The sequence below is a fragment of the Numenius arquata genome, chromosome 10 (assembly GCF_964106895.1).
Source record: "Numenius arquata chromosome 10, bNumArq3.hap1.1, whole genome shotgun sequence".
Taxonomy (NCBI): domain Eukaryota; kingdom Metazoa; phylum Chordata; class Aves; order Charadriiformes; family Scolopacidae; genus Numenius; species Numenius arquata.
In genome coordinates, this window is record NC_133585.1 from 41,456,310 (window position 1) to 41,476,794 (window position 20,485).

General features: G+C 38.1%; 2 protein-coding genes across 5 annotated transcripts in view; both read left to right on the plus strand.

The window, feature by feature from the left end:
* Positions 1 to 12,074, plus strand: part of KLHL5 (kelch like family member 5) — a 61,983-nt gene extending 49,909 nt beyond the window's left edge. For all 4 annotated transcript variants that reach the window (XM_074155324.1, XM_074155321.1, XM_074155322.1 and 1 more), the window contains 6 exons: positions 1,727 to 1,913; positions 2,747 to 2,971; positions 3,269 to 3,431; positions 7,372 to 7,584; positions 9,692 to 9,863; positions 10,519 to 12,074. In XM_074155324.1, coding sequence (XP_074011425.1) covers positions 1,727 to 1,913; positions 2,747 to 2,971; positions 3,269 to 3,431; positions 7,372 to 7,584; positions 9,692 to 9,863; positions 10,519 to 10,575 — 1,017 coding nt within the window. In that variant the 3' untranslated portion in view covers positions 10,576 to 12,074. The remainder of the gene's footprint in view (positions 1 to 1,726; positions 1,914 to 2,746; positions 2,972 to 3,268; positions 3,432 to 7,371; positions 7,585 to 9,691; positions 9,864 to 10,518) is intronic.
* Positions 12,075 to 12,522: 448 nt separating this feature from the next.
* The window catches only part of WDR19 (WD repeat domain 19), a 47,625-nt gene continuing 39,662 nt past the window's right edge, over positions 12,523 to 20,485 (plus strand). Inside the window, exons 1-6 of the mRNA XM_074155000.1 lie at positions 12,523 to 12,528; positions 14,543 to 14,634; positions 14,719 to 14,784; positions 16,503 to 16,628; positions 19,367 to 19,482; positions 20,036 to 20,151. Coding sequence (XP_074011101.1) covers positions 12,523 to 12,528; positions 14,543 to 14,634; positions 14,719 to 14,784; positions 16,503 to 16,628; positions 19,367 to 19,482; positions 20,036 to 20,151 — 522 coding nt within the window. The remainder of the gene's footprint in view (positions 12,529 to 14,542; positions 14,635 to 14,718; positions 14,785 to 16,502; positions 16,629 to 19,366; positions 19,483 to 20,035; positions 20,152 to 20,485) is intronic.

Genomic DNA, 20,485 nt, shown 5'->3' on the forward strand with positions numbered 1-20,485 from the left:
AACTGGAGAAAATGTAGGCTGCATCTTGTTGCAAAACTCATATATACGCACATGGTGTTGCTTTAACATGCTGCTTGTCTATCAGAAGAAAATACATTGTAGATCTGAATTGGTTGTGTTGTCCACAAGCCTTAGTTTTCACACATGCAATTAGAACAATGTCTGATTTAGGAGAGTAGCAAGTCACTGATTTTTTTTTTTTTTTTTTTTTAACCCTGTGCAATTTTATAGCATTGCATGGTGGCAGTAAAAGATGGCTTATAGTTTACTCTTTTATAATTACAGTGTACCTGTGAAGTGATAGAAGTGGTTACTGGTGCTTTCGGTGAAGGAAGAAAAGGAACAATAGGAAGTACTGAAAGTTAAAGAATGAAAATTAAAGTCCTTCTACTAATTTACATGAGAATATTTTAATTTGCTATTTTAAATAAAATCAGAACATTAGCCAAGTAGCGAAATACTGTAAAAGGCCCAGTTTTCTGAAAAGTTGCTGGTGAAGGGCTTTGAAAGTTTTTGGGCTTTTTTGTTTTGTTTTGTTGTTGGTTTTTTTTAATTCTCTGTTTATGTTAATTATGTTTTCTGTCATAGTTTCTGTTGATTTGCCTGATACAGAGGTGTTCAGGCTTAGAAGTCTGTACTTACCTGTACCCCTTCTGCAACCACAGATGTCATATTTGCCGCTTTGCAGTCCTAAGGCAGCTTTTAAGCCAAGGATATGTACACCATATTATGCACAACTATTTCATAACAAGTCCCTTTAGTAGTCCCGATCATGAATTTTACAGCAATTTTGTACCTGTTACCGGTTGGCTGCCAGCAGCTCAACAGTGACATCTCATTCTGGTCTGTCGACTTAACATTTCTAATAGTCACAAAGTGTTTGGATTCTGTGATGGCAATTCAGAGGCGTTTGCATTTTTCTCGTTCTGATAACTGTCCAAGTCTCAGTGGGGCACTTTACTTGCTTTTTTCCTCTGTTACCCAGGCCATGTCTTGCAGCTCAGAAAAATGCCAGTTGTCTAGACTTCTAATAATTGCGGTTAGGATACTCAACCTACTAATACATTTCTCCTGCAGTCTGGCAAACATGGAGTACAAAAGACTCCAGAATCTTTAAACTTGATAACTTCTATTAGTAGTCTTTATTTAACTTGAATTTTATTTGTCAGATTTAAAATTTAACATTTGTCAAATTTGCTTGCATCCTTGATCTTAAAATTTTTAACAAAGGCTTATATTAATTGATATACCGTGATCTGGGTCACTGTCAGAGTAAGTAATAGAATATATATTAAAATATTCAGCCTGTTCCTGAGGCAGCTTTTACAGACCTCCTGGATTGGGTGGATTCAGGAGTAACAGCATGAAGTGAAACTGACTTTACATACCCAGAATCTGATTCCATTTTCTTGAACATACCTGTAGTGGCACTGGAACATGAGGACATTTTTTTTTCTTCCTTGGGACCATTAAGCTTAAATCATCCATTAAGATCAGATGGCTTTCCTTTTTTTTCTGTACTTAATGGCTTATCTTAAAATGTGGAAGTTTTGTTTATTACGCTTAACCTTACCCTCATCTTTTTTTAAATGGCCGTGTTGAAAATACATGAATTTTAAATCAGGTAGTGGTAGTCTTTCAATAGAATGTTTTCTTGTAATCTTGTTTTTATTCTTCATGTGATTTTATATCAATACAGCTTGTTTAATTTTCTTTTTTTTCACAGTTTCTGGCAGATATGGAAAATAATGCACTCTTTAGGGATGACATTGAATGTCAAAAACTCATTATGGAAGCAATGAAGTACCATCTGTTGCCAGAGAGACGACCTATGTTGCAAAGTCCTCGCACCAAACCTAGAAAATCTACAGTGGGCGTGTTGTTTGCAGTTGGAGGAATGGATGCAACAAAAGGTATTGGTGTATATAATGATTAGTTGATGAGCTGTTGGTTCTTTTCAAAAGAAATGTTTGATAGATGTTTTTACAACATGTTAATTCTAAAATTCAAAGATTCTGCAAACATTACTGTAAACATTCTGGAAGTTACAGTTATGATTGATTTGAAATTATCAAGAGAATATCTGATCTCTGAGTAGTGAAATGCTGAAATGAGTGAAAACTAATCTTTATTTACTGGAGTGGGAAGTCATTTGGAAAAGAAAGAAAATGACAAAAAGGGCACAAAGGTGGTCTGCACATGCATGAAAACCAAAAAAAATATGCTTTTTGAGTAATTGTTAAAAGGTTCTGTTAAAGCCACTTGGATTTTCTTTTGTATAGACTCTTCCATACTGTTTAATGGTAGTTAGAGGGAATCTGGCAAGTTAGAAAAGTTATGGCAAAAGAGAGTGTTTTCTTTCACTCATCATTTTAAGGATAGCACTTCCAGCACTTCATGTCACATAACTTTAGATTTTTTTTCCAATGTTACAAAACAGTTTATTTCAATATATAATTGTATTTTACAAGGGTTGTTTTATATTCCTAACATTTGTATTTCTAAAGGCTTGATCCTGCAAAGCAATTAGAAATCCTGCTTTTTGTTTGGAAAAGCACTGGGAAAGTTCTCCTTTGTAATGGTGCAGTTAATTCCTGAGGAAATCAAAAAAGACTATTTGTATATGTAGAATTAATTACATGCTGCAGGATGTCATGCTGTCTTGTAGGATTAGCATATTGCTAAAATAAATGCTATCCTAATAATTCAGACTTATAAAAAATAATTTGCATATGTTGTCATTCAGGAGCTACAAGCATTGAAAAATATGAACTTCGTACCAACATGTGGACTCCTGTTGCAAACATGAATGGACGAAGATTACAGTTTGGAGTTGCAGTCTTAGATGATAAATTGTATGTTGTTGGTGGCAGAGATGGACTGAAAACATTGAATACTGTGGAGTGCTACAACCCTAGAACGAAAACTTGGAGTGTGATGCCACCTATGTCCACTCATCGCCATGGTCTTGGTATGCAGAGTTCTGTAAAGGCTGAATGCATCTTTTTAAAAGGTTATCTGTTTTAGGATAGGTCAAAAAACATTCAGAAATTAAGTTTAGGGGGGTGGAAACTTTGTTTTAATGCCAACTGCTTATCGAACATCTTTTCTCCTTCAGATTATATCCAGCATTGGCTACCAGAAGGAAATTTCTTTTTATTTGTTTTTAAATATTTCTTGGTGCACCCTGGGCTGTCACTAGGAAAATGTGATTATTATTTTTTTTCCCCTTATCCAGAAGCAATTGTTTTTCTTTCCTGTTTTTTAGGAGTAGCTGTATTGGAAGGTCCCATGTATGCTGTAGGAGGACATGATGGCTGGAGCTACCTGAATACAGTAGAAAGATGGGATCCACAGGCTCGTCAGTGGAACTTCGTAGCTAGTATGTCAACGCCAAGAAGCACTGTTGGTGTAGCAATATTAAATGGAAAGTATGTGAAGGCGACTTCTGTTTTTTTATCTCATTATTTTGATGTAATTACAGGACCATCCTAAATGACTATTATTTCTCTTGATATATGCCTGTTGATAGCATTAAGAACCACGTTTCTTCATTCACAGAAAAGATACTGTGTTGGGTCGAGCAAGCCTCCCAACAGCATTGCAGAGCCCCTCAGTGTTGCTTATGAGACACCATCTCTGTGGGCAAATAAGTGGTTACTATCTCCCTAATACAGAAAGGAGCAAAGGACTGTTCTCTTTCATGGAGACACCAGTTATTTCCTCTTGCTGTGATAGCTTGAACAATCAACTTCCAAAATTACTGTAAAGTCATGGAGATACTGCAGAAGAGATATATGCAGATATTGTAGAGTCATGTGATACTGCATTAGCTCAGAACAGTAAGCTCCAGCAGAATGAATCTAATCTAGAGTGGTATCTGAAATTTCTAAAGCTGTTTTTTGGTGAAAATATGCCTAATTCCTCCTACGAAGCGTATTCAGACAACTAGGTCATTTTATGTTGCAGTCACAGGAAATGGTTGGAATTGACCTGAAGGAGCTCCCTAATCCATTCTGCTAGCCCAAACCTGAATCAATTGTATCTAAAACGCTTATAGACAGGGTGAACTTGTTCTTAACCTCCAGTGGTAAAGTTTCTGCAGCTTCCCTAAGCAATTTGATTCACTGTTAATACATCTGTGAAGTTCTCCTCATGTCAAGTCTTAAATAGCTTTTGCTGATTTATATTATTATTGTTTGTACTGTCCAAAGTGAACATGGAAAATGCATTTTTCTTTCCTATTTGCAACAGCCTTTTGCGTTTAAAGACACATGACCCCTCAGTATTTTGTCATGAGGACTGTATAACTCCAGCTCCTTCGGTCTTTATTTGTAGGCCTTGATTCCTAGGCTTTGAGTGATTTTTCACTGTTTTCCTTTGGACTAAGTGTAATTGTTCTATAGCATCCCAAAATACAAGTGATACTTGAATCAAGCTATTGGGAAAATAAAGATCAGTTGATATCAAAGAATCATAGAATAATTTGGATTGGAAGGGACCTCTGGAGTAATCCGGTCCAGCATCAACTCAAAGCAGAGCCAACCTTAAAGTTGGATCTAGTTTCAAAGTTAACTGAGGTGGCTCAGGTTATATCTGAGTTTTGAATATCTCCAAGGGTGGAGATTCATCAGCCTCTCTGGGCAACCTGTTCCAATGTTTGATCACTGTTATACCAAACATTTTCCTTCTAATATCCAATTGAAATTTCCCATGTTTCAACTTGTCTCTTGTTCTTCCTCCTTTCATTGCATTCCTCTGAGAATGATCTGTCTTCTATATAACTTCCTATTAGGTGGTTAAAGACAGGGGTAAGATGTCTCTTTGGCTGTCTCAAGAATACTAAAGATGGCACAAAGGCAGCTCTCAGCCTCTCCTCGTGTTCTAGCTCCCTCATCATCTTAGTGACCATCAGCTGGACTTGCTCCAGTATGGCAAGATCTTTCTTGTACTGAGACCCCAAAGCTGGACACAGTATCTGGAAGCAGTCTTGTATGTACTGAATAAAGGGGATCAGCTGTCATTACTTCAAAGGCATACTGCTGGCTTGTCTGCCAGGACTTCCAAGTCTTTTTTCTAAGCTGCCTCCTCTCCTGCCAGCTCCCTGCCTGTACTATTGCATGGGAACACTCTGTCCCAGGTGCGGGACTTTGCATTTGCTGAACTTCATGAGACTGAAGTCAGCCCATTTTTCCAGCCTGTCTAGGCCTCTCTGAGTAGTAACTGAGCCCTCCAGCATATCAGGAACTCCCCTTAATTTGGTATTATCAGTAAACTTGCTAAGGCTGATTTCCGTTACATCTTTCAGATAACTAATGAAGACATTGAGCAGTATTGGCTGCTGTATCAGGCTGGGAGGAACAGCACCTAGTGATCAGCTGCCAGCTGGACTTCATACTGCTGATCACAGCCTTTAGAGCCCCGTAGTCCTTCCAGTTTTTCACCAGCCTTGTAGTGGGCTTATCCAAACCATATTTTGCCAGGGTAGCTGCAGTAATACCGTAGGAGACAAAGCTAACCTGATTTGCTGGGTAGTATTGTGGTTGTGGTAGAACATTTATGCTCTCTTGACCAGAAATTTTTGCTTCCTGCTTATGTACCGTCTGACACATCTCCCTTGAGCAGTTTGAGTATTGTAAGGTAGCAGAAAGCTTTTCACACCTTTTTTTTGGTTTTATTTATGTTAGTCTCCTGCTAAATTAGTACAGCTGAAGTGCACCTGCAAAGGGTCCTGTGAGATCTGGAACGAGTCCAGGGAAGACTGGAAATAAATGCTCACTGGGTGTAGGAAGAAGGGAAGAGCAAGCGGAGTGCCTCAGGCTGCCTTGGAGCTGTGGTCTCACATGCCTAAATTGGGTCTGAAGCTTCCTATACATTCAGCAGAGTGTCGCGGCTGTGCTGAAGAGCATCAGAATTAGAGCCTTACATTTCTCTGTTGTTATAGAACATTGCCTAGACTCTTAATGTAGGCAACAACACTAGAAGGCTATAGCTGAAAAGCTTAAAAGTATATGCTAATTTCTTGCATTTCAGCTGAGGGAGCAGTAACTTCTGCACTTTCTAGTAGTATCTATCTGTAACTTGATATATTTCAGATGATTTGCTCAAAACCTTCATATAGAGAAATGAATATATCTTTCTCCATGTCCTAAATGTGAAATCACTGCATAAGTGATCAAAACTCTCTCATGTTTTGTAGGGAGGCAAGGCGGGAGGCTTCATTTTAATGCTCTGTTGCATAAAGGATTGATTTTTACTCATTAACTTCTTGGAACTTCAACTTGATTTTTCATTATCCTTCAGTACAATTTTTACCTTCAACAAGTTGTGTTATTAAACATGGGCACTTCCATGGGAATGTTGTTGTTTTTTTTTTAAAGGGTATTAAAATTATTACTGAGAACTACTAGGTCAACCATATTTACAAGATGTTTATATTTAAATTTGTTGAAAACCGAACATCGGTGTTTCCCAAACTGAGGACATCTTGAATAGTGCGTCATAGTAACTATTGTAAATTGTTCACACCATCATCCTATATGGTATCTAATGTTTATTTGATTATTTAACCATACTATAATGTGCATTAGGCTATGAAAGGATTTCATTCATGGTATTTCAGGTCATCTCTCAGACTGGACTTTTCTTCTGATGCATCGCTTTCTTTTTAGAACAGCTTCTGAGTTCCTACCTTTCCAAATAACGGTGCTGGGCATTTCTGCTTCTAAGTATAGGTTGCACATAAACTGTGCATAGACTCTTTATCAAGTCTGATTATTTGATTAGTTTTAAAGATCCATCAGTGATGGAGTCTCCTAAAGCAAACTTTTTCCTTCTAGCCGTTCCAAAAAGTTGAATTCCTTTGTCAATACTAAATGCTAGAAACCTTTTTGTTAGAGCTGAGCAAACTAGGCCACCTAGTGGGTGTAAGGAACTTAATGTAGCGCTGTCATTCATAAACTAAAGCCCAGGTTCAGAAAAATCCTTGAACGCTGAAGATGAGGCAGGACAGAATTGTTGCATACACAGGTCCGCTACTGAATTTGTCCCTCTGACCCTGCTACAAGTGGGCCTTTGTCTGGCAAGTCACATAAGTAATTTTGAAAATGTTAGTATTGTGTATAGATCGGAACATAAATGCTGTGTTATACAGATAAATTTTCTGTAAATTGTTATTATGCATTGATCATAACAATAGGAAAAGACTGGAGCAAAACCTTACCTGATTTTTCACAACAGAACATTCTATTGAAAGTTGAGTCTTCTAAACTTCCCTTTTTAACAAACTTGAAAGTCCTTCATACCTCGCTGGAAGCTTCCTCTTGTTCAGACAATATGTGTTTACTTTTTTCCTTTTTTCTTACTTTGTAGGCTTTATGCAGTTGGTGGTCGAGATGGAAGTTCTTGTCTTAAGTCAGTAGAATGTTTTGATCCTCATACAAACAAATGGACCCTCTGTGCTCAGATGTCAAAAAGAAGAGGTGGTGTAGGTGTAACCACCTGGAATGGGTTCTTGTATGCAATAGGTGGTCACGATGCCCCAGCGTCAAACTTAACATCCAGGCTGTCAGACTGCGTAGAAAGGTAATATCCTGATGAAGGCATATCCTGCTAGTAATTCTAACAGTGTTAGTCTATAGAAGGATTTATGCAAAGAGCTGTAAGTAGAAACCAAATAAAATAGCCATGTTATTTTTAGCACGAGCAGAGGAAACTTGCATATAAAAACATACTGTGTAGTCATAATATGATTCAAAATGTTGCCATGACAGAGAATTTAAAGCAAATTCTCCCTAATGCACTTCATCTAGAAAATTTTTTTTCTAACAGTCTCATTAAATGAATTATGATTGATTAATGAGAACAATTTGAAATTGAATGCTTTTAAAAATGGAGCAGAACTTCCTTCACATGAGAAGTTTGTATCGGTTTATATTATAACTTTTAAAGGAGTTAACAGTCAGGGTTTGTGGATCCTTAAATATCCTGTTCTTTCTTGTATGCCCTGATGAAACTGAGAAACTGGCATGTGATTCAGTCATTCCAAAGTTGGTATGTCTTCACAACAGATATTAACGAATGAATGTATTACAAATTGCAGAAGCACACGATCCATAAAATAATTTAAAAGGACAGTGAATACTTCATAATGCACTACATTAAGTCTTCACTGGCATTTCAAGTATTTCTGAAATATGCTTTAATTCTCTCTTTTTTTTTTCTCCCAAATAGTAAAACTTCTCTTCTTTCACTGTAAATGTTGTGAGATAACAGGATTCTTCATAATCCATCTTCTCCTTTTACTAAATTTCTTTATGCTGGGAGATGTGATTCAACCTCTACAAAAAAAAAAAAAAAAGAAAGGAAGGAAGAAAAACAAAAAAAACACACCGCAAAACAGAGCTGTAGTTTTCAAACTTTGTTTCCGAATAGTCCCAAAATACAGTGTGGCCCATACCACTTAATATATGGAAGTTGCGCTAAAAAGACCCCAGAAAGGCTTGCAGATAGGAAGCTAGGTCTTAGCAAATACCAAATTTTTTGAGGAATACAGATAATGAGAAGCGCAAGAGAAAGCAATAGGTCCATGTATTTTCCTGCATCAGTATTCTCTGAAACAAAATTACAGAACACATGGCTTTAATAAATAGGACTAATTTTGTAATGCATTTTGTCCTTGGTCTTTGAGAGATGAAGTTGAGAACCACTAACTTCATGGAAGCAGTTCCTTTAAAAAATTACTAGTTTCATAAAACCACACTATGCTTCTCAGTATTTGTTTACCACTATATTTTTGCAATAAAAGTCGCTTTTCCCAGATAAGTATGTTGGTTTATAAAGTAATTATAAAATAACTTAAATTGAAAAGTAAATTCTATACATAGCTCACTAATCACTCTCTCACTACATCTATTTGCAGCACGTGCTTCAGGCAGTATTTTCACGTTACGATGATGCTTGCCTGTATTTTGGTAGTACTTTGAGTAGAGAACTGTAGATAAAATTGTTAGAGTTCATTATATCTATGTTCTTCATGCAAACAAATTAAGATTAGTGTCTTCCAAACTGTCTGACGTAGTTCTTAGTTGGACTTGTAAAGAATGTTGATATTACTCTAGAATCACATTTAATGTTTTTCTTTATCTGTCTTTTACTGTGGTGATGCTTCTGATGATATGGAGCTATGATTAAAGAAGTGCTGTAAATTGTCTTCAAGGGTTTGCATTTCTCCCAGAATTTTCCCAAACTGTTGGGGTTTTGGTTTGGGTGTTGTTTTTTTTTTTAAATGGTAATCTTTCATGGCAAGTAACTCTCTTTAGTACCACACTCAACTTCACCAGCCTGTGCTTTGACATGTAGTGGTTACCACTTAGAGCAGTTGCTCTACTACAGTGTAGCAGCAGAACTGTTTCTGGAGTGGTACGTTCAGACAATACAATAAGAAATGTATGTATTACTACATGGAAAGCAGCACAATGTAGATATGTAGCTAGTACTGACTGTGTTACCAGATGACTAAAGAAACATTTTCAAAGAGAATATTTTGGGGGAAAAAGTCCTTTGAAATTAATGCCCAAATCTGTGCTGTCCTAATATCTGTTTTCTACTACCTTGAGAGTGTCAATTCCGGTACATTTTTTCTATTCAATTTTGGCAACAGTTTTGCAGCATAACACAAATTATCTTTTAGGTATGACCCAAAAACAGACGTGTGGACCGCTGTGGCCTCTATGAGCATTAGCAGAGATGCGGTGGGAGTATGTCTTCTTGGTGACAAGTTGTATGCTGTTGGAGGATATGATGGTCAAACATACCTTAATACAGTGGAGTCTTATGATCCCCAGACAAATGAATGGACACAGGTACAGTTTCAGACCATACACTACTATTTATCTTGTTATTTCAAGTGTGCCTCTTTTTATAAGGAGAATTCAAATACTTCTCTAAGCAGCACTTTCTTACTAGTCTGTTGTGTCTCTTTTTTTAAATTTTTTTGTCTATCATCTCGAGATGACTTCTCTTAAACAGACAGTTGTTAACTTCTAATAAACTGCCCTTCTTTCTTTGGCAAGAATAGAGCTATTTTCTTCAACAATTTCAACTATTGTTAATAAAATGTATTGACGTGTTCCCAAACTGTCATAAAAGGTTTTGTTTACATGACTTTCTATTCTGAAGGTAAGTGATAAATGTAGGTTAGTTTAGCTCTAATGTGTCTCTCAGCAAGTTTATCAGTTTCATCAAGGTTTTGGTTATCTTTTCATAAGTAATCCCTTCCTGATGTGAATGCTATGTACAGTGTGTGCAACTTTCAGGTAGCCTTTTCCCATCTCTCTTCACCCAGCTCAAAAAAAAAAAAACAAAAAAACCCCTTCAATTTATGATTAGAAATAATTACTGGCAAGCATTAACTAACCCCTCAGTTTTAGGAAACGAAAAAAAAAAATAATACTTAATGCTGACTGCATTTATCTCATGGATAAATTTTATTTATTTATTTATTTATTTTGCTTACAGGTTGCACCGTTGTGCTTAGGAAGAGCTGGAGCGTGTGTTGTGACTGTGAAATTGTAGATGATCTTCTCTATGAAGGTGACATTCTCCATCATAGACTCAGATGATTTCTTTTTCCCTCAAGCAAGTTACCAGTGCACCAAAAAACAGGAGGTGCAGGCAATCTACCACGGCAAAGTGTTTGGTCTCAAGCTAACATGTACATGTTGTTCTTATGGACCAATATTAAGCACTTTTTAAAAAGTCATCTTTCTTACCCGTATGTTACAAGAATTCTATTTGTAAGAAAATCAGCTGCAACCAGTCAGTTGCCAGCAGAGGACTTAAGTTTAGGAAGTGCGAAGAAATGAGTGAACTCATTAGTGAACTCACTATAATAATCAAGTGTTACAGATCCAGGACCTTGATCCCCCAAATATGCAGAGGAATGATGCTATAAATGATATAATTTCAGTTGATATCTGGGTGAAACAAGTTATAGCATTGGACCCCATATATTTAATTTTCTTATAATAAACATGTTTGGCTACAGGAGTCTGAGCTATTACAATGCAGGCTGACATACCAATGCAAACCATTGTAAATGGCAGGCATAATGCCTGCCTTGGAAATGAAGTTATATACTTGGTGAATCTTTTGCACTTTTATCATCATTCCTAGTTTAGCAAACTTTTTATTTAACCAAAGCCTTATTTTAAATATTGTCTTATTATGCTAACAGAAATCTGCTATTTAATAATTTCTGCTGGAGATTTTTGACATCCAGTGTACCTTTGGGATTTTTTTAAGTTTTTACGTGAGTTGCAGAACATCAATACCTTTTTCTCTACTTTGGTTCTTATATTTACTTTGCTATTTTTAAGGAAAAATCTATAAGCATGAATTATTGGAGGAATTCTAAAGTGTGATTAGAAGTTAACCAATTTAAGTTTAATATTTGCACTTTGGAATTTTTGAAGCATTCCATTACATCTAGACTAATTACATTTTCACATGAGGCTTTGCACTAATTTGAAAAGTATAATTTTATAAGGTAAAGCAATTGTCTGTCTGTCCAGTAAGGTTACTTCCAAATGTAAAGGGCCCGATCCTGCAAGATGCTTAACTGCCACCAGTGAAGCACGTTCAGCATCTTACAGGAGAGTTGTGTGTGCCTCGCAGGATTATATCAAATTAGTTTACCTTATTTATCTAATTTTTTAATTTTAAATTTTTATAATTTGCCTTTCTTGACCCCTATGCTGTTCCACAGAATTGCTTTTAACAGTCAGAATGTTCTCGGAAAGTCTTTTTGTATTTGCTTTTCTGTGCCTTGTTCCTTATGTTTTCAGAACAGTAGGTAATACGTGTGTGTTTGTAACGGGAAGGTGTGAGCTCATCGAATGTTTTTCAAAAGTTTGAAGTGTCTGATACCCAAAGTCTTTGTACATTTGTAATTTTAAATGTATTAATGCTCTCGGTGAACTATTTATTGTTTTAAAAGAAATTACTAAGCAGTGGAACTTTGTGATGAAACCTGCACTGTTTGCGATTGAATACAGCTGAACTTGAAGGCCGTGTTGCTGGGTTAGTGCCGTTTTTCTCTAGCTCACACAACATGGAGGGTACCTGCATCCCCCACTTCACAGCTCCCGTTAAGAAATGGGGTTTTTACTGTTCCTCTTGCTGGACTTCTGGCTTTAGAACAACTGTCTTTTCCTTTCAATACTTCAAATACAAGCAGTCATCTTTTCTGGGCACGGCGCTACAGCTCTCCCCTCAGGGCCCTCTCTTCCCTCAGGGCGGAGCCTGTTGAGGCCCGGAGCCTGGGCCGCGCCTCCCCATTGGTTGCGGTGAGGGAACACGCCTCCCTATTGGTTGTCGGGAGTGGCGCCGCCTCCCAGCAGTGGTGGCTCTGCCCTTCCTCCGCCGTCGCCGGGGTGACGGCCACGCCGCGGGCCGCTGGGCGGGGTCTGTGGAGGGGCCGCGCATGCGCCGGGCGGCGCTGCGCAGCGAGCGGTGGGCGCGATGAAGGTGAGTTTCTTCAGCCGCTGTACGCGGGCGGGACAGGGGGGAGGGATGGGGGATCGGTGGCGGGGCCGGGCCGGGCCGGGCCGCGGTTCCTGCTCCGCCCTGCACTATCCGGGTCGGGGGCGTCGGGCGGGCGGTGCTTGCGGCCTGAGGAGGGGAGTGCGGTGGGAAGCGCCCGCTGGTGCCGGCCTCCTCAGGGGAGCCACGGCACCGGGAGGTTCCCGGCCCGCGTGGTTGTTCCCGCGACAGTTGCCTGAGGCGTTGCCTCGCCCCAAGCCGTCACCGCCGGGTCTCCCACCGGGTCTCCCGCCTCCTCTGAGCCTTCACGCTGGCCCTGGCGGCGGAGAGGGGTGCGAGGAGTCCTCCCGCCTCGGGCAACGGCTGGATGGTTGGGTCAAAAAGAAAGTTTTCTGCTCAAAGCCCTTGGGTGGTGTGTATGCATTACTGTGCAGGGCTCGGAGTGTGAAGAGCTGGAGCTTGCCTGCTCTCCCATGATGATTTTTTTTGTTTTATCACGAATCTTATTAAATTTTTTTTGAAATCAAATATAATTGTCAGATGTTCTTTGTGCTTGTGGCACGCGGTGCTCCTAATTTTACACTTTTTGTGAGTAAAATGCAAATTCAGTGCCAGGAATGCCTCATTTTACCTTCTTCCAGAAGAAGGGATGGGAACCGTTGGTGAAGACTTGAGTAAGCCTGCCAGGTGTTCGGTGGGCACCAGGTGTTGGTGTTTATCTGATGATGTGGGACAGGGAAAAGACGTGATCACAAGCTGTGAAACAAAGTTGTGGGCTTGATCGTACACCCAAATTATACAAAAACCTGTGCAGGTAGTGTGCAAAAAAAAAAAGGAATTTGAGAAACTTAGTCGGAATCTTTCTTTACAGTTGAGTAGCTTTAAGGTCTTAACTTTTAAGACACAACAATTCAGAGTAACAAAATCTTTATGTATCTTACTCTTTTAGAGTAGGTGTTGAGCCTTCTGTGTTTCACAAACTAAGGATGCTTTCTGGTCTCAGACTTTTCCATGAAATTTAGAGAACTGAACATTCTGGTCTTTGGACATGAAAGAGGGTCTCATGCAATTTTTTTACTCGAGTAACTCTGTTGTGAAAGTCACAGTTCTCAATGCAGACACCTCGCACCAGAAACTGAAATTTTTCCAGCACAAACCAAAACAATGACAATGAGCAAGCAGTGTGCTCTTGTGGCCAGGAAGGCCAATGGAATCCTGGGCTGCATAGGGAAGAGTGTGGCTAGTAGGTCGAGGGAAGTCATTCTCCCCCTCTACTCTGCACTGGTGAGGCCACAACTGGAGTATTGCATCCAGTTCTGGGCTCCCCAATTCAAGAGGGATAGGGAACTACTGGAAAGAGTCCAGCGAAGGGCAACGGGGATGATTCAAGGATTGCAGCATCTCCCTTATGAAGAAAGGCTGAGAGAGCTGGGACTCTTTAGCCTGGAGAAGAGAAGGCTGAGGGGGGCCTTATCAATGCTTATAAGTATCTGAAGGGTGGGTTGAAGGAAGAGGGAGCCAGACTCTTTTCAGTGGTTCCCAGTGAGAGGATGAGGGGCAACGGGCACAAGCTGGAACATAGGAGGTTCCACTCAAATACGAGAAGAAACTTCTTTACGGTGAGGGTGACAGAGCACTGGAACAGGCTGCCAGGGAGGTTGTGGAGTCCCCTTCTTTGGAGATTTTCAAGACCCGCCTGGATGCAGTCCTGAGTAACATGCTCTGACATGCTCTGGGCAATCCTGCTTCAGCAGGGGAGTTGGACTAGATGATCTTTATGGTCCCTTCCAACTCTAAAAATTCAATGAAATTCAGTGAAAACATTTTTCTGTGGAATCTTGGTACTTTGGTGCATTATAATCACCTAGAAGTTGTGTTTGAGGGGTTGTTTTTTTTCCTCTACAGTGTTCACAGTTGCTAACATGTCAGGAAGTTTTTTATTGTTATATGGTTATGATCTTAAGACTATGTAATTTCCCACTTTTTTTTTGTCTCCCAGCAAGTATTCAGTCTATTAGAAAAATCTTGGTCTGGTTCCCCTGTGCAGTTTGCTTGGCAGAAAACTTTGGGAAATTTCCTTGCTGTAACAGGGTAAGATTACACATATTTACTGCATTTGTCCATAGAACTTACTGATGAAGAAAGAGACTAAATCTATATGTTAATCTTTTTTAGAGGTGATCGTGCTGTGAAAATTTTTGATCGTCATGGTCAGAAAAAAAATGAAATCAGCTTACCAGGGTAGGTACTAAGATAGGTTTATATTATTTTCTTTGTTATTTTCTTTAAAAATGCTCCTCTTCTGGTGAAGTGCTTATGCAATGTGAGGACTTTGTAGGAAGAGGTACTGTCTCCAGTGAACATACCTGGAAAAGAAGACAAACTGATGAGCGCATATGAAATCTGAGGCAATAAAAGCTGAATGTATAGTAAGCTATCAAGGATAGTCAGAAAAATATATTCTGCTATCCAAAGCACTCCTTATTAGTAATAAACTCAGTCTACTTCATTCAAATGTTAGGAAAAGATCTATCATATTAAGAAAGAACATAATGAGGTTGTATACAATATAGCCACATCATGGTGATTGCAACAGCATTCTTGCTACTGTGAGTTTTCTTGTAATTTGTTATTGTAGCCTTGCTGAGGAAAGGTACCCGTTTGGTTTAGTGCTTTTGCTTATGTCACTGGCATATATCTATTTTAGATTGCGAGTGTACTTCTGAAGTGAATCTCACTGTTTTTCCGGCTTATCACACTTTAGTTCACATCACAGAGTGGTGGGGTGTATGAACTGGATTCCTTTCCAATGAAATGTAAAAAGCACTGTACTTCGGAAGATGCAGTCTAACTGCTAAAAGGCAATCAGTCCACAGGAACAGGCTAGCTACAGCCTAGATATGGTTCTTCCCCTCAGGCCAAACTTTGCTTCTTTATTTGCTGGTTAACTGTTAACCAACTGGAATTGCTAACTGCTAGACCTCTCTTTGCTTAAAGATAGAGTTCAGAATGTCAGATATTCTCTGCTATAATTGTTGATGTTATAAGTGTCTTCTTACCATTATGTTGATAGAATTTTTCTTTACTACTTATCAATCTGTGTTTTTCCCTGTTTCTTTTTTTTGGTCCTTGTTATTCCTGTTCTTGATGTTCTGATTGACTGTTAAGTATTCGTGGGTGTGTTTTGGGAATAGACCATATTTATTCTGTAGTGTAAACTACTAAGTTTTTAAAAAGAAAGACAGGAGAAACTGGAACTCAAGACTAACTGAAATTGTTTACAGTGATGCATGTTTCAGTAGGACACTTTTGAAATGGCTTGCATTAGGAGTTTTCATTTGAGTGGTAATGAGAGTGAAATTTTTCACAGAGCGATCTTTTTAACCTGGAAATATCAACTTGTTTATTTAGAAAGAGAAGAGTCGTGTCAGATGGCATAGGTTCTTAGTCTGCAGTATGTGATGCTTTAAGTAGGTGTTGTAAACAACACAGTTTGCAATTCCCTAGAGACTTGTGGGTAAGTCTGGTGTGCTCTTCATTCAGGGAACTATTTGCAAGTAGAGGTTTTTCCTACTTCTGCGTAAGTTTCTTGTCCAATTTCGTTACGCTTGCTCAACTGTGAGAAAAATAATCCCAACACTGAGTAGCCTTTAACAAAATAGAACCTTACAGGGGATTTTCACTGTCTGTTGAAAATCAAGGTGGCAGTATTTCAGGTACTAGAATATATGTACCAGTCTCTTTTATGACCTTCTTTTCAGCATCTATCATTTCAATGAGATTTGAGTAAGGGTGTGGTTGCTATAAAAATATACTTTACAGATAAATCTGTAATCTGTCATGGGTTTGTTTGGGAGGAAAAAGGACAGGGACTTAACTGAATAATTCTGGCTGTTTCTGTACACTTACAAACATATTTTATCATTATTAGTGAAAGTTTGGTGGTTTTTTTTCTCCAGTAACTGTGTTGCTATGGACTGGGATAAGGATGGAGATACTTTAGCAATAATCACAGACAAATCCAGTGCCATATTTCTATGGGATGCGAACACAAACAAAACAAGCCAAGTAGACAGTGGCATGAGGTAAGGACGTTTTTTTAAAGTATGTATTTGAAGTCTTGGACCACTGTGGCTTATTCATGTGGAGACTACATTGCAAAGATCATCTTTTCATTGGAGTGCTCATAGCACATATACTGTTAAGCTAATATGCTGCAGTTTGTTGCTAAATTCTTTTTGGTATGATTTGTTGGTTTTGAAACATTTGGCGTGGGTGGGGGTTTTTGGGTTGGCGGGGAGTTTGTTTATTTTTTAATTGTGATCAATGCCAGAGTCCCCAGAGAGCTCCTCATCAGTGTTTCCCCTTTGTGGTAGCAACAAGGATGGGTGAATTTTTTGTGTATCTGCACCAGCTGCACTTTCTCCAAAGTATTTCACACAAGTAAAAGGGAGTTTAAAAGTAAGGGAACTGATTTTAGCAGTACTAGGATTTTTTCCCCTTAGATTTATAAGGGGATGAAAGTGCTATTCACAAAGCAGACTGGTTTAGGATGGGAGGAGAAATCTAAGGTGATCAGCTCTAAGGTTCAAATCCCTACCTTTCCGAATTTGGCCACAGACATGAAACTTTCCTGAGGCCTACATAACAAACAAGCATTGAGTTAACAAATAAGCTTGGTTCTAGTTTCTCTGAATCTTTTCCACTGAACTATTGCACTCTACGTAAACGGTCTGTCTGTAGGAAAAAGAGCAGAGCTGAATCTGTCCCGTGTTTGTTAGGGCACTCACCTGAGCAGAGAAACAGCTAATTTTGGATACTGCTGCTATTTTGTTTACTTGAGTTGAGGCAAATAATCCTTCTGATTTAACCTTTCATTTCTAAATTTCCTTTGTGTATATTTGGGGGAGGTGGTGGGGGCATTTTGGTTTTTTGGGGGTCTTGACATTAGTCAAAGATACCAAAATTGGAGGGTTTTATCCATTAAATTAAAAAAAAAAATCAGTTCAACTGGAAAAATTGGGGGTGGGAGTTATGTTGGTTTCTATGAGGATGGGGGTTTTCCAGATTTAGGTTGAAAACTCCATGCCTTGAACATGGAAATATTCTGTCTTTCCATTAACATGTGTACTTGTCCTTTGTAAAACTAATTTGGAATTTTGGATGTTTGATTATAGGATATTTAAAATTTCTGTATGTTACAGCTTGTTATCCTGTAAGTGTATGTTGAAATTGAACTTAAACTGTACCGAAACAGAAAATAACTTCTATGCAAGTTATCCCACTCCTAAAAACGTCCTGAGAATTGCCACTTTGCATAAAATACAGTGACTTAACCTATACATGATTTAATGAAGTTACATTTTGAAGATTGTCAGTAGAATGTTAAGTCACATGTCAGAAAACAGTTTCAAAACAAGCAAATGATTGTACAAACAAATGAGAAATTTAAAGCATTATAGCATTATATAGGCATCTTGTTTAGGTGTTTGTGGATTACTTGTTTATTAGTCATTATATTTTTGTTATTATATATTATCAACAGTGTGACTTTTTCGCATAGATGTTATAATGATTATTGCTTATAATCTTTTCTGGTGGAATACATCAACTTTGGCATTAAGGGTTTTTTTTATTAAAGTTTTAAGTTTTCCCAATTAACAGTTTGGGGGTTTTTTGATAGGTCAGTTTTAAGCTCTAGCTATTTATATAATCGAAGTAATTTATGAAGATGTATATACACATTATGTTGTATGAAGGAATAGACCATATTGTACCTCCTTTTCGTATGTGAACAAATATTTTGAGGGGAAGAGTAACTTGCCAGTATGCAAGAAAAAAAGAGCAGAGAAGGTACTTATCAGAATGAAGTATGTGGTTATTGCAGTTGCTTCATGATCTTTCTCTCTAATATCTGAGGTAAATTGCTTACTGGAGGCAGTCTCGCTGGAACAGTATATATCAATTTAAGTGCCTAATCCTTCTTTTGGCACAGTGTTACTGCTTAAGCAGAATAAGCACTAAGACATATAAACTAAGACATAAACTCAGGCTTTTATGGTATCTTCCTCTTTTTGAAATTAGAAAAGCACAAACAAAACCCCGCACACGCAAACCAAATATATATTGGAGGTAATTTCATGTATCAATTAATATCTGAAATTTTATTCAAATTGCTATTGCATGCTTACAGTAAAATTTCAAGGGATGGGAGAGGGATTGATAGAAATACCTGCACTAATTAGAAAATTCCAATTAAAATTGTTTTGCTTAAGGGGCTTTTTTTTTTTTTTTTAAATGTGGTGGATAGTATTTATCTGTATACCTTAAATATACACCAAAATAGGCCTCGCTGTATCTGAAACTTCAAGTTAAAATGGCTCTTTCTAACTTTCTTATTACGTTGAGTAGGACTAAATTTATTCACTTGGGGTTTGCTGAGTTCATAGGATTATTGAAGTACAAAAAAGAAATGCAGGAAATGACTGGAAAATTTCACATACCTTTATGTTATCTTTGAGGTTTTTTTTAAAGCTGCATATTTGGCCAAATTACCGATAATTACATCAAAGACTTTTGATGTTTGCAGACACATTTCTATTTGTACAAGTCTTATTACATTACCTCATACAACTTATTATTACTTTCACTATTTTGTGCACACTTAAATGATGCTTGTTGTAGAGAACATTTGCTTAATTTAAAAATTCTGCTTGGTCTGTGGGATTTCATAGAACTTCAAAACAAATACACAAAACGTTTTTATGTGTAAGCACATGAGAGGAACCTCTACTATACAAAGTAAAATTTTTCTTTATTTTAGGGATGCAATGTCTTTCTTATTATGGTCTCGAGTTGGAACTTTACTTGCTGTTGGAACAATAAAGGGAAACTTACTTATATATAACCGTCAGACTTCTCGCAAGATTCCTGTTCTTGGTATGCATTGGTTTGAAACTAAGCTTGCACCTGTGAAAATGGAATTTGTCTAATATACTTAAATTCCTTCTTAGTTCCATATATGAACATAGAAGTCAAAAATGCACTCATACTCAACTTGCACTGTCTGTTTTGTTGTACTTACCAGAGTAAGCTAAATATATATATACACGTACCTTATACGGCTTCATGGGAAGCTTGTGTTATGTTTCTTGCTTTACAGTTTGGAAAAGATTTGTGTGGTTGTTCTTATTGCTGAATTACTTTTTTTTACCTGCTTAGAGTACCTCTGGGCAGAAAGGTTAAGGATATAGTGCAGTCCCCAGAAATTTGATGCAAAGAAGTGGAAGAACAGGGGCAACACTTCCATCTGGGAATTGAAGATTTAAAAAATATTTTTTTAAAAAATTGACTCTTGAATTTGTAATTGCTCTGATAAGTTGTTTCGCATTCTGACAGTCTGTGTTTGAGTGGCCAAATAGAGCATATTTCCATCCCAGATTTTTTTTGTGGTTCTGTTCGTTTGTGTTATATAGGTTTCTTTCTTTTTCAGGTAAGCACACTAAGCGGATTACTTGTGGTTGTTGGAGTACTGAAAACCTTCTGGCTCTGGGTGGTGAAGACAAAATAATTACTATAAGCAATCAGGAAGGGGATACTATAAGACAGGTAGTATTTATAATCCCCATTTTATTTTAAGGTATACATTAATACTCCTGGTTCCCAAGAAAGCTGGGACCTGTGGGAGCTTATGCCTTTTCAGTCCTGTTGCTTTCGAGGACAAGGGACCTTTGGGAAGCCTCATGTAGGATGAGGGCATATCTAAACATCTGATCCTCTCTGTTATGCAGTGTGATTTATGATATTAGTGTCTCTGTGATTCTGCTGTGGTCCTGCCTAAACATGCTTCTCTCTCATCCTTGATCCTGATCTGTGTCTGTTACAAGAGGATCCTGTGAAAGCAATCTTAGGTTGACTTCCCCAGTAGCAGCACAGGACAGCT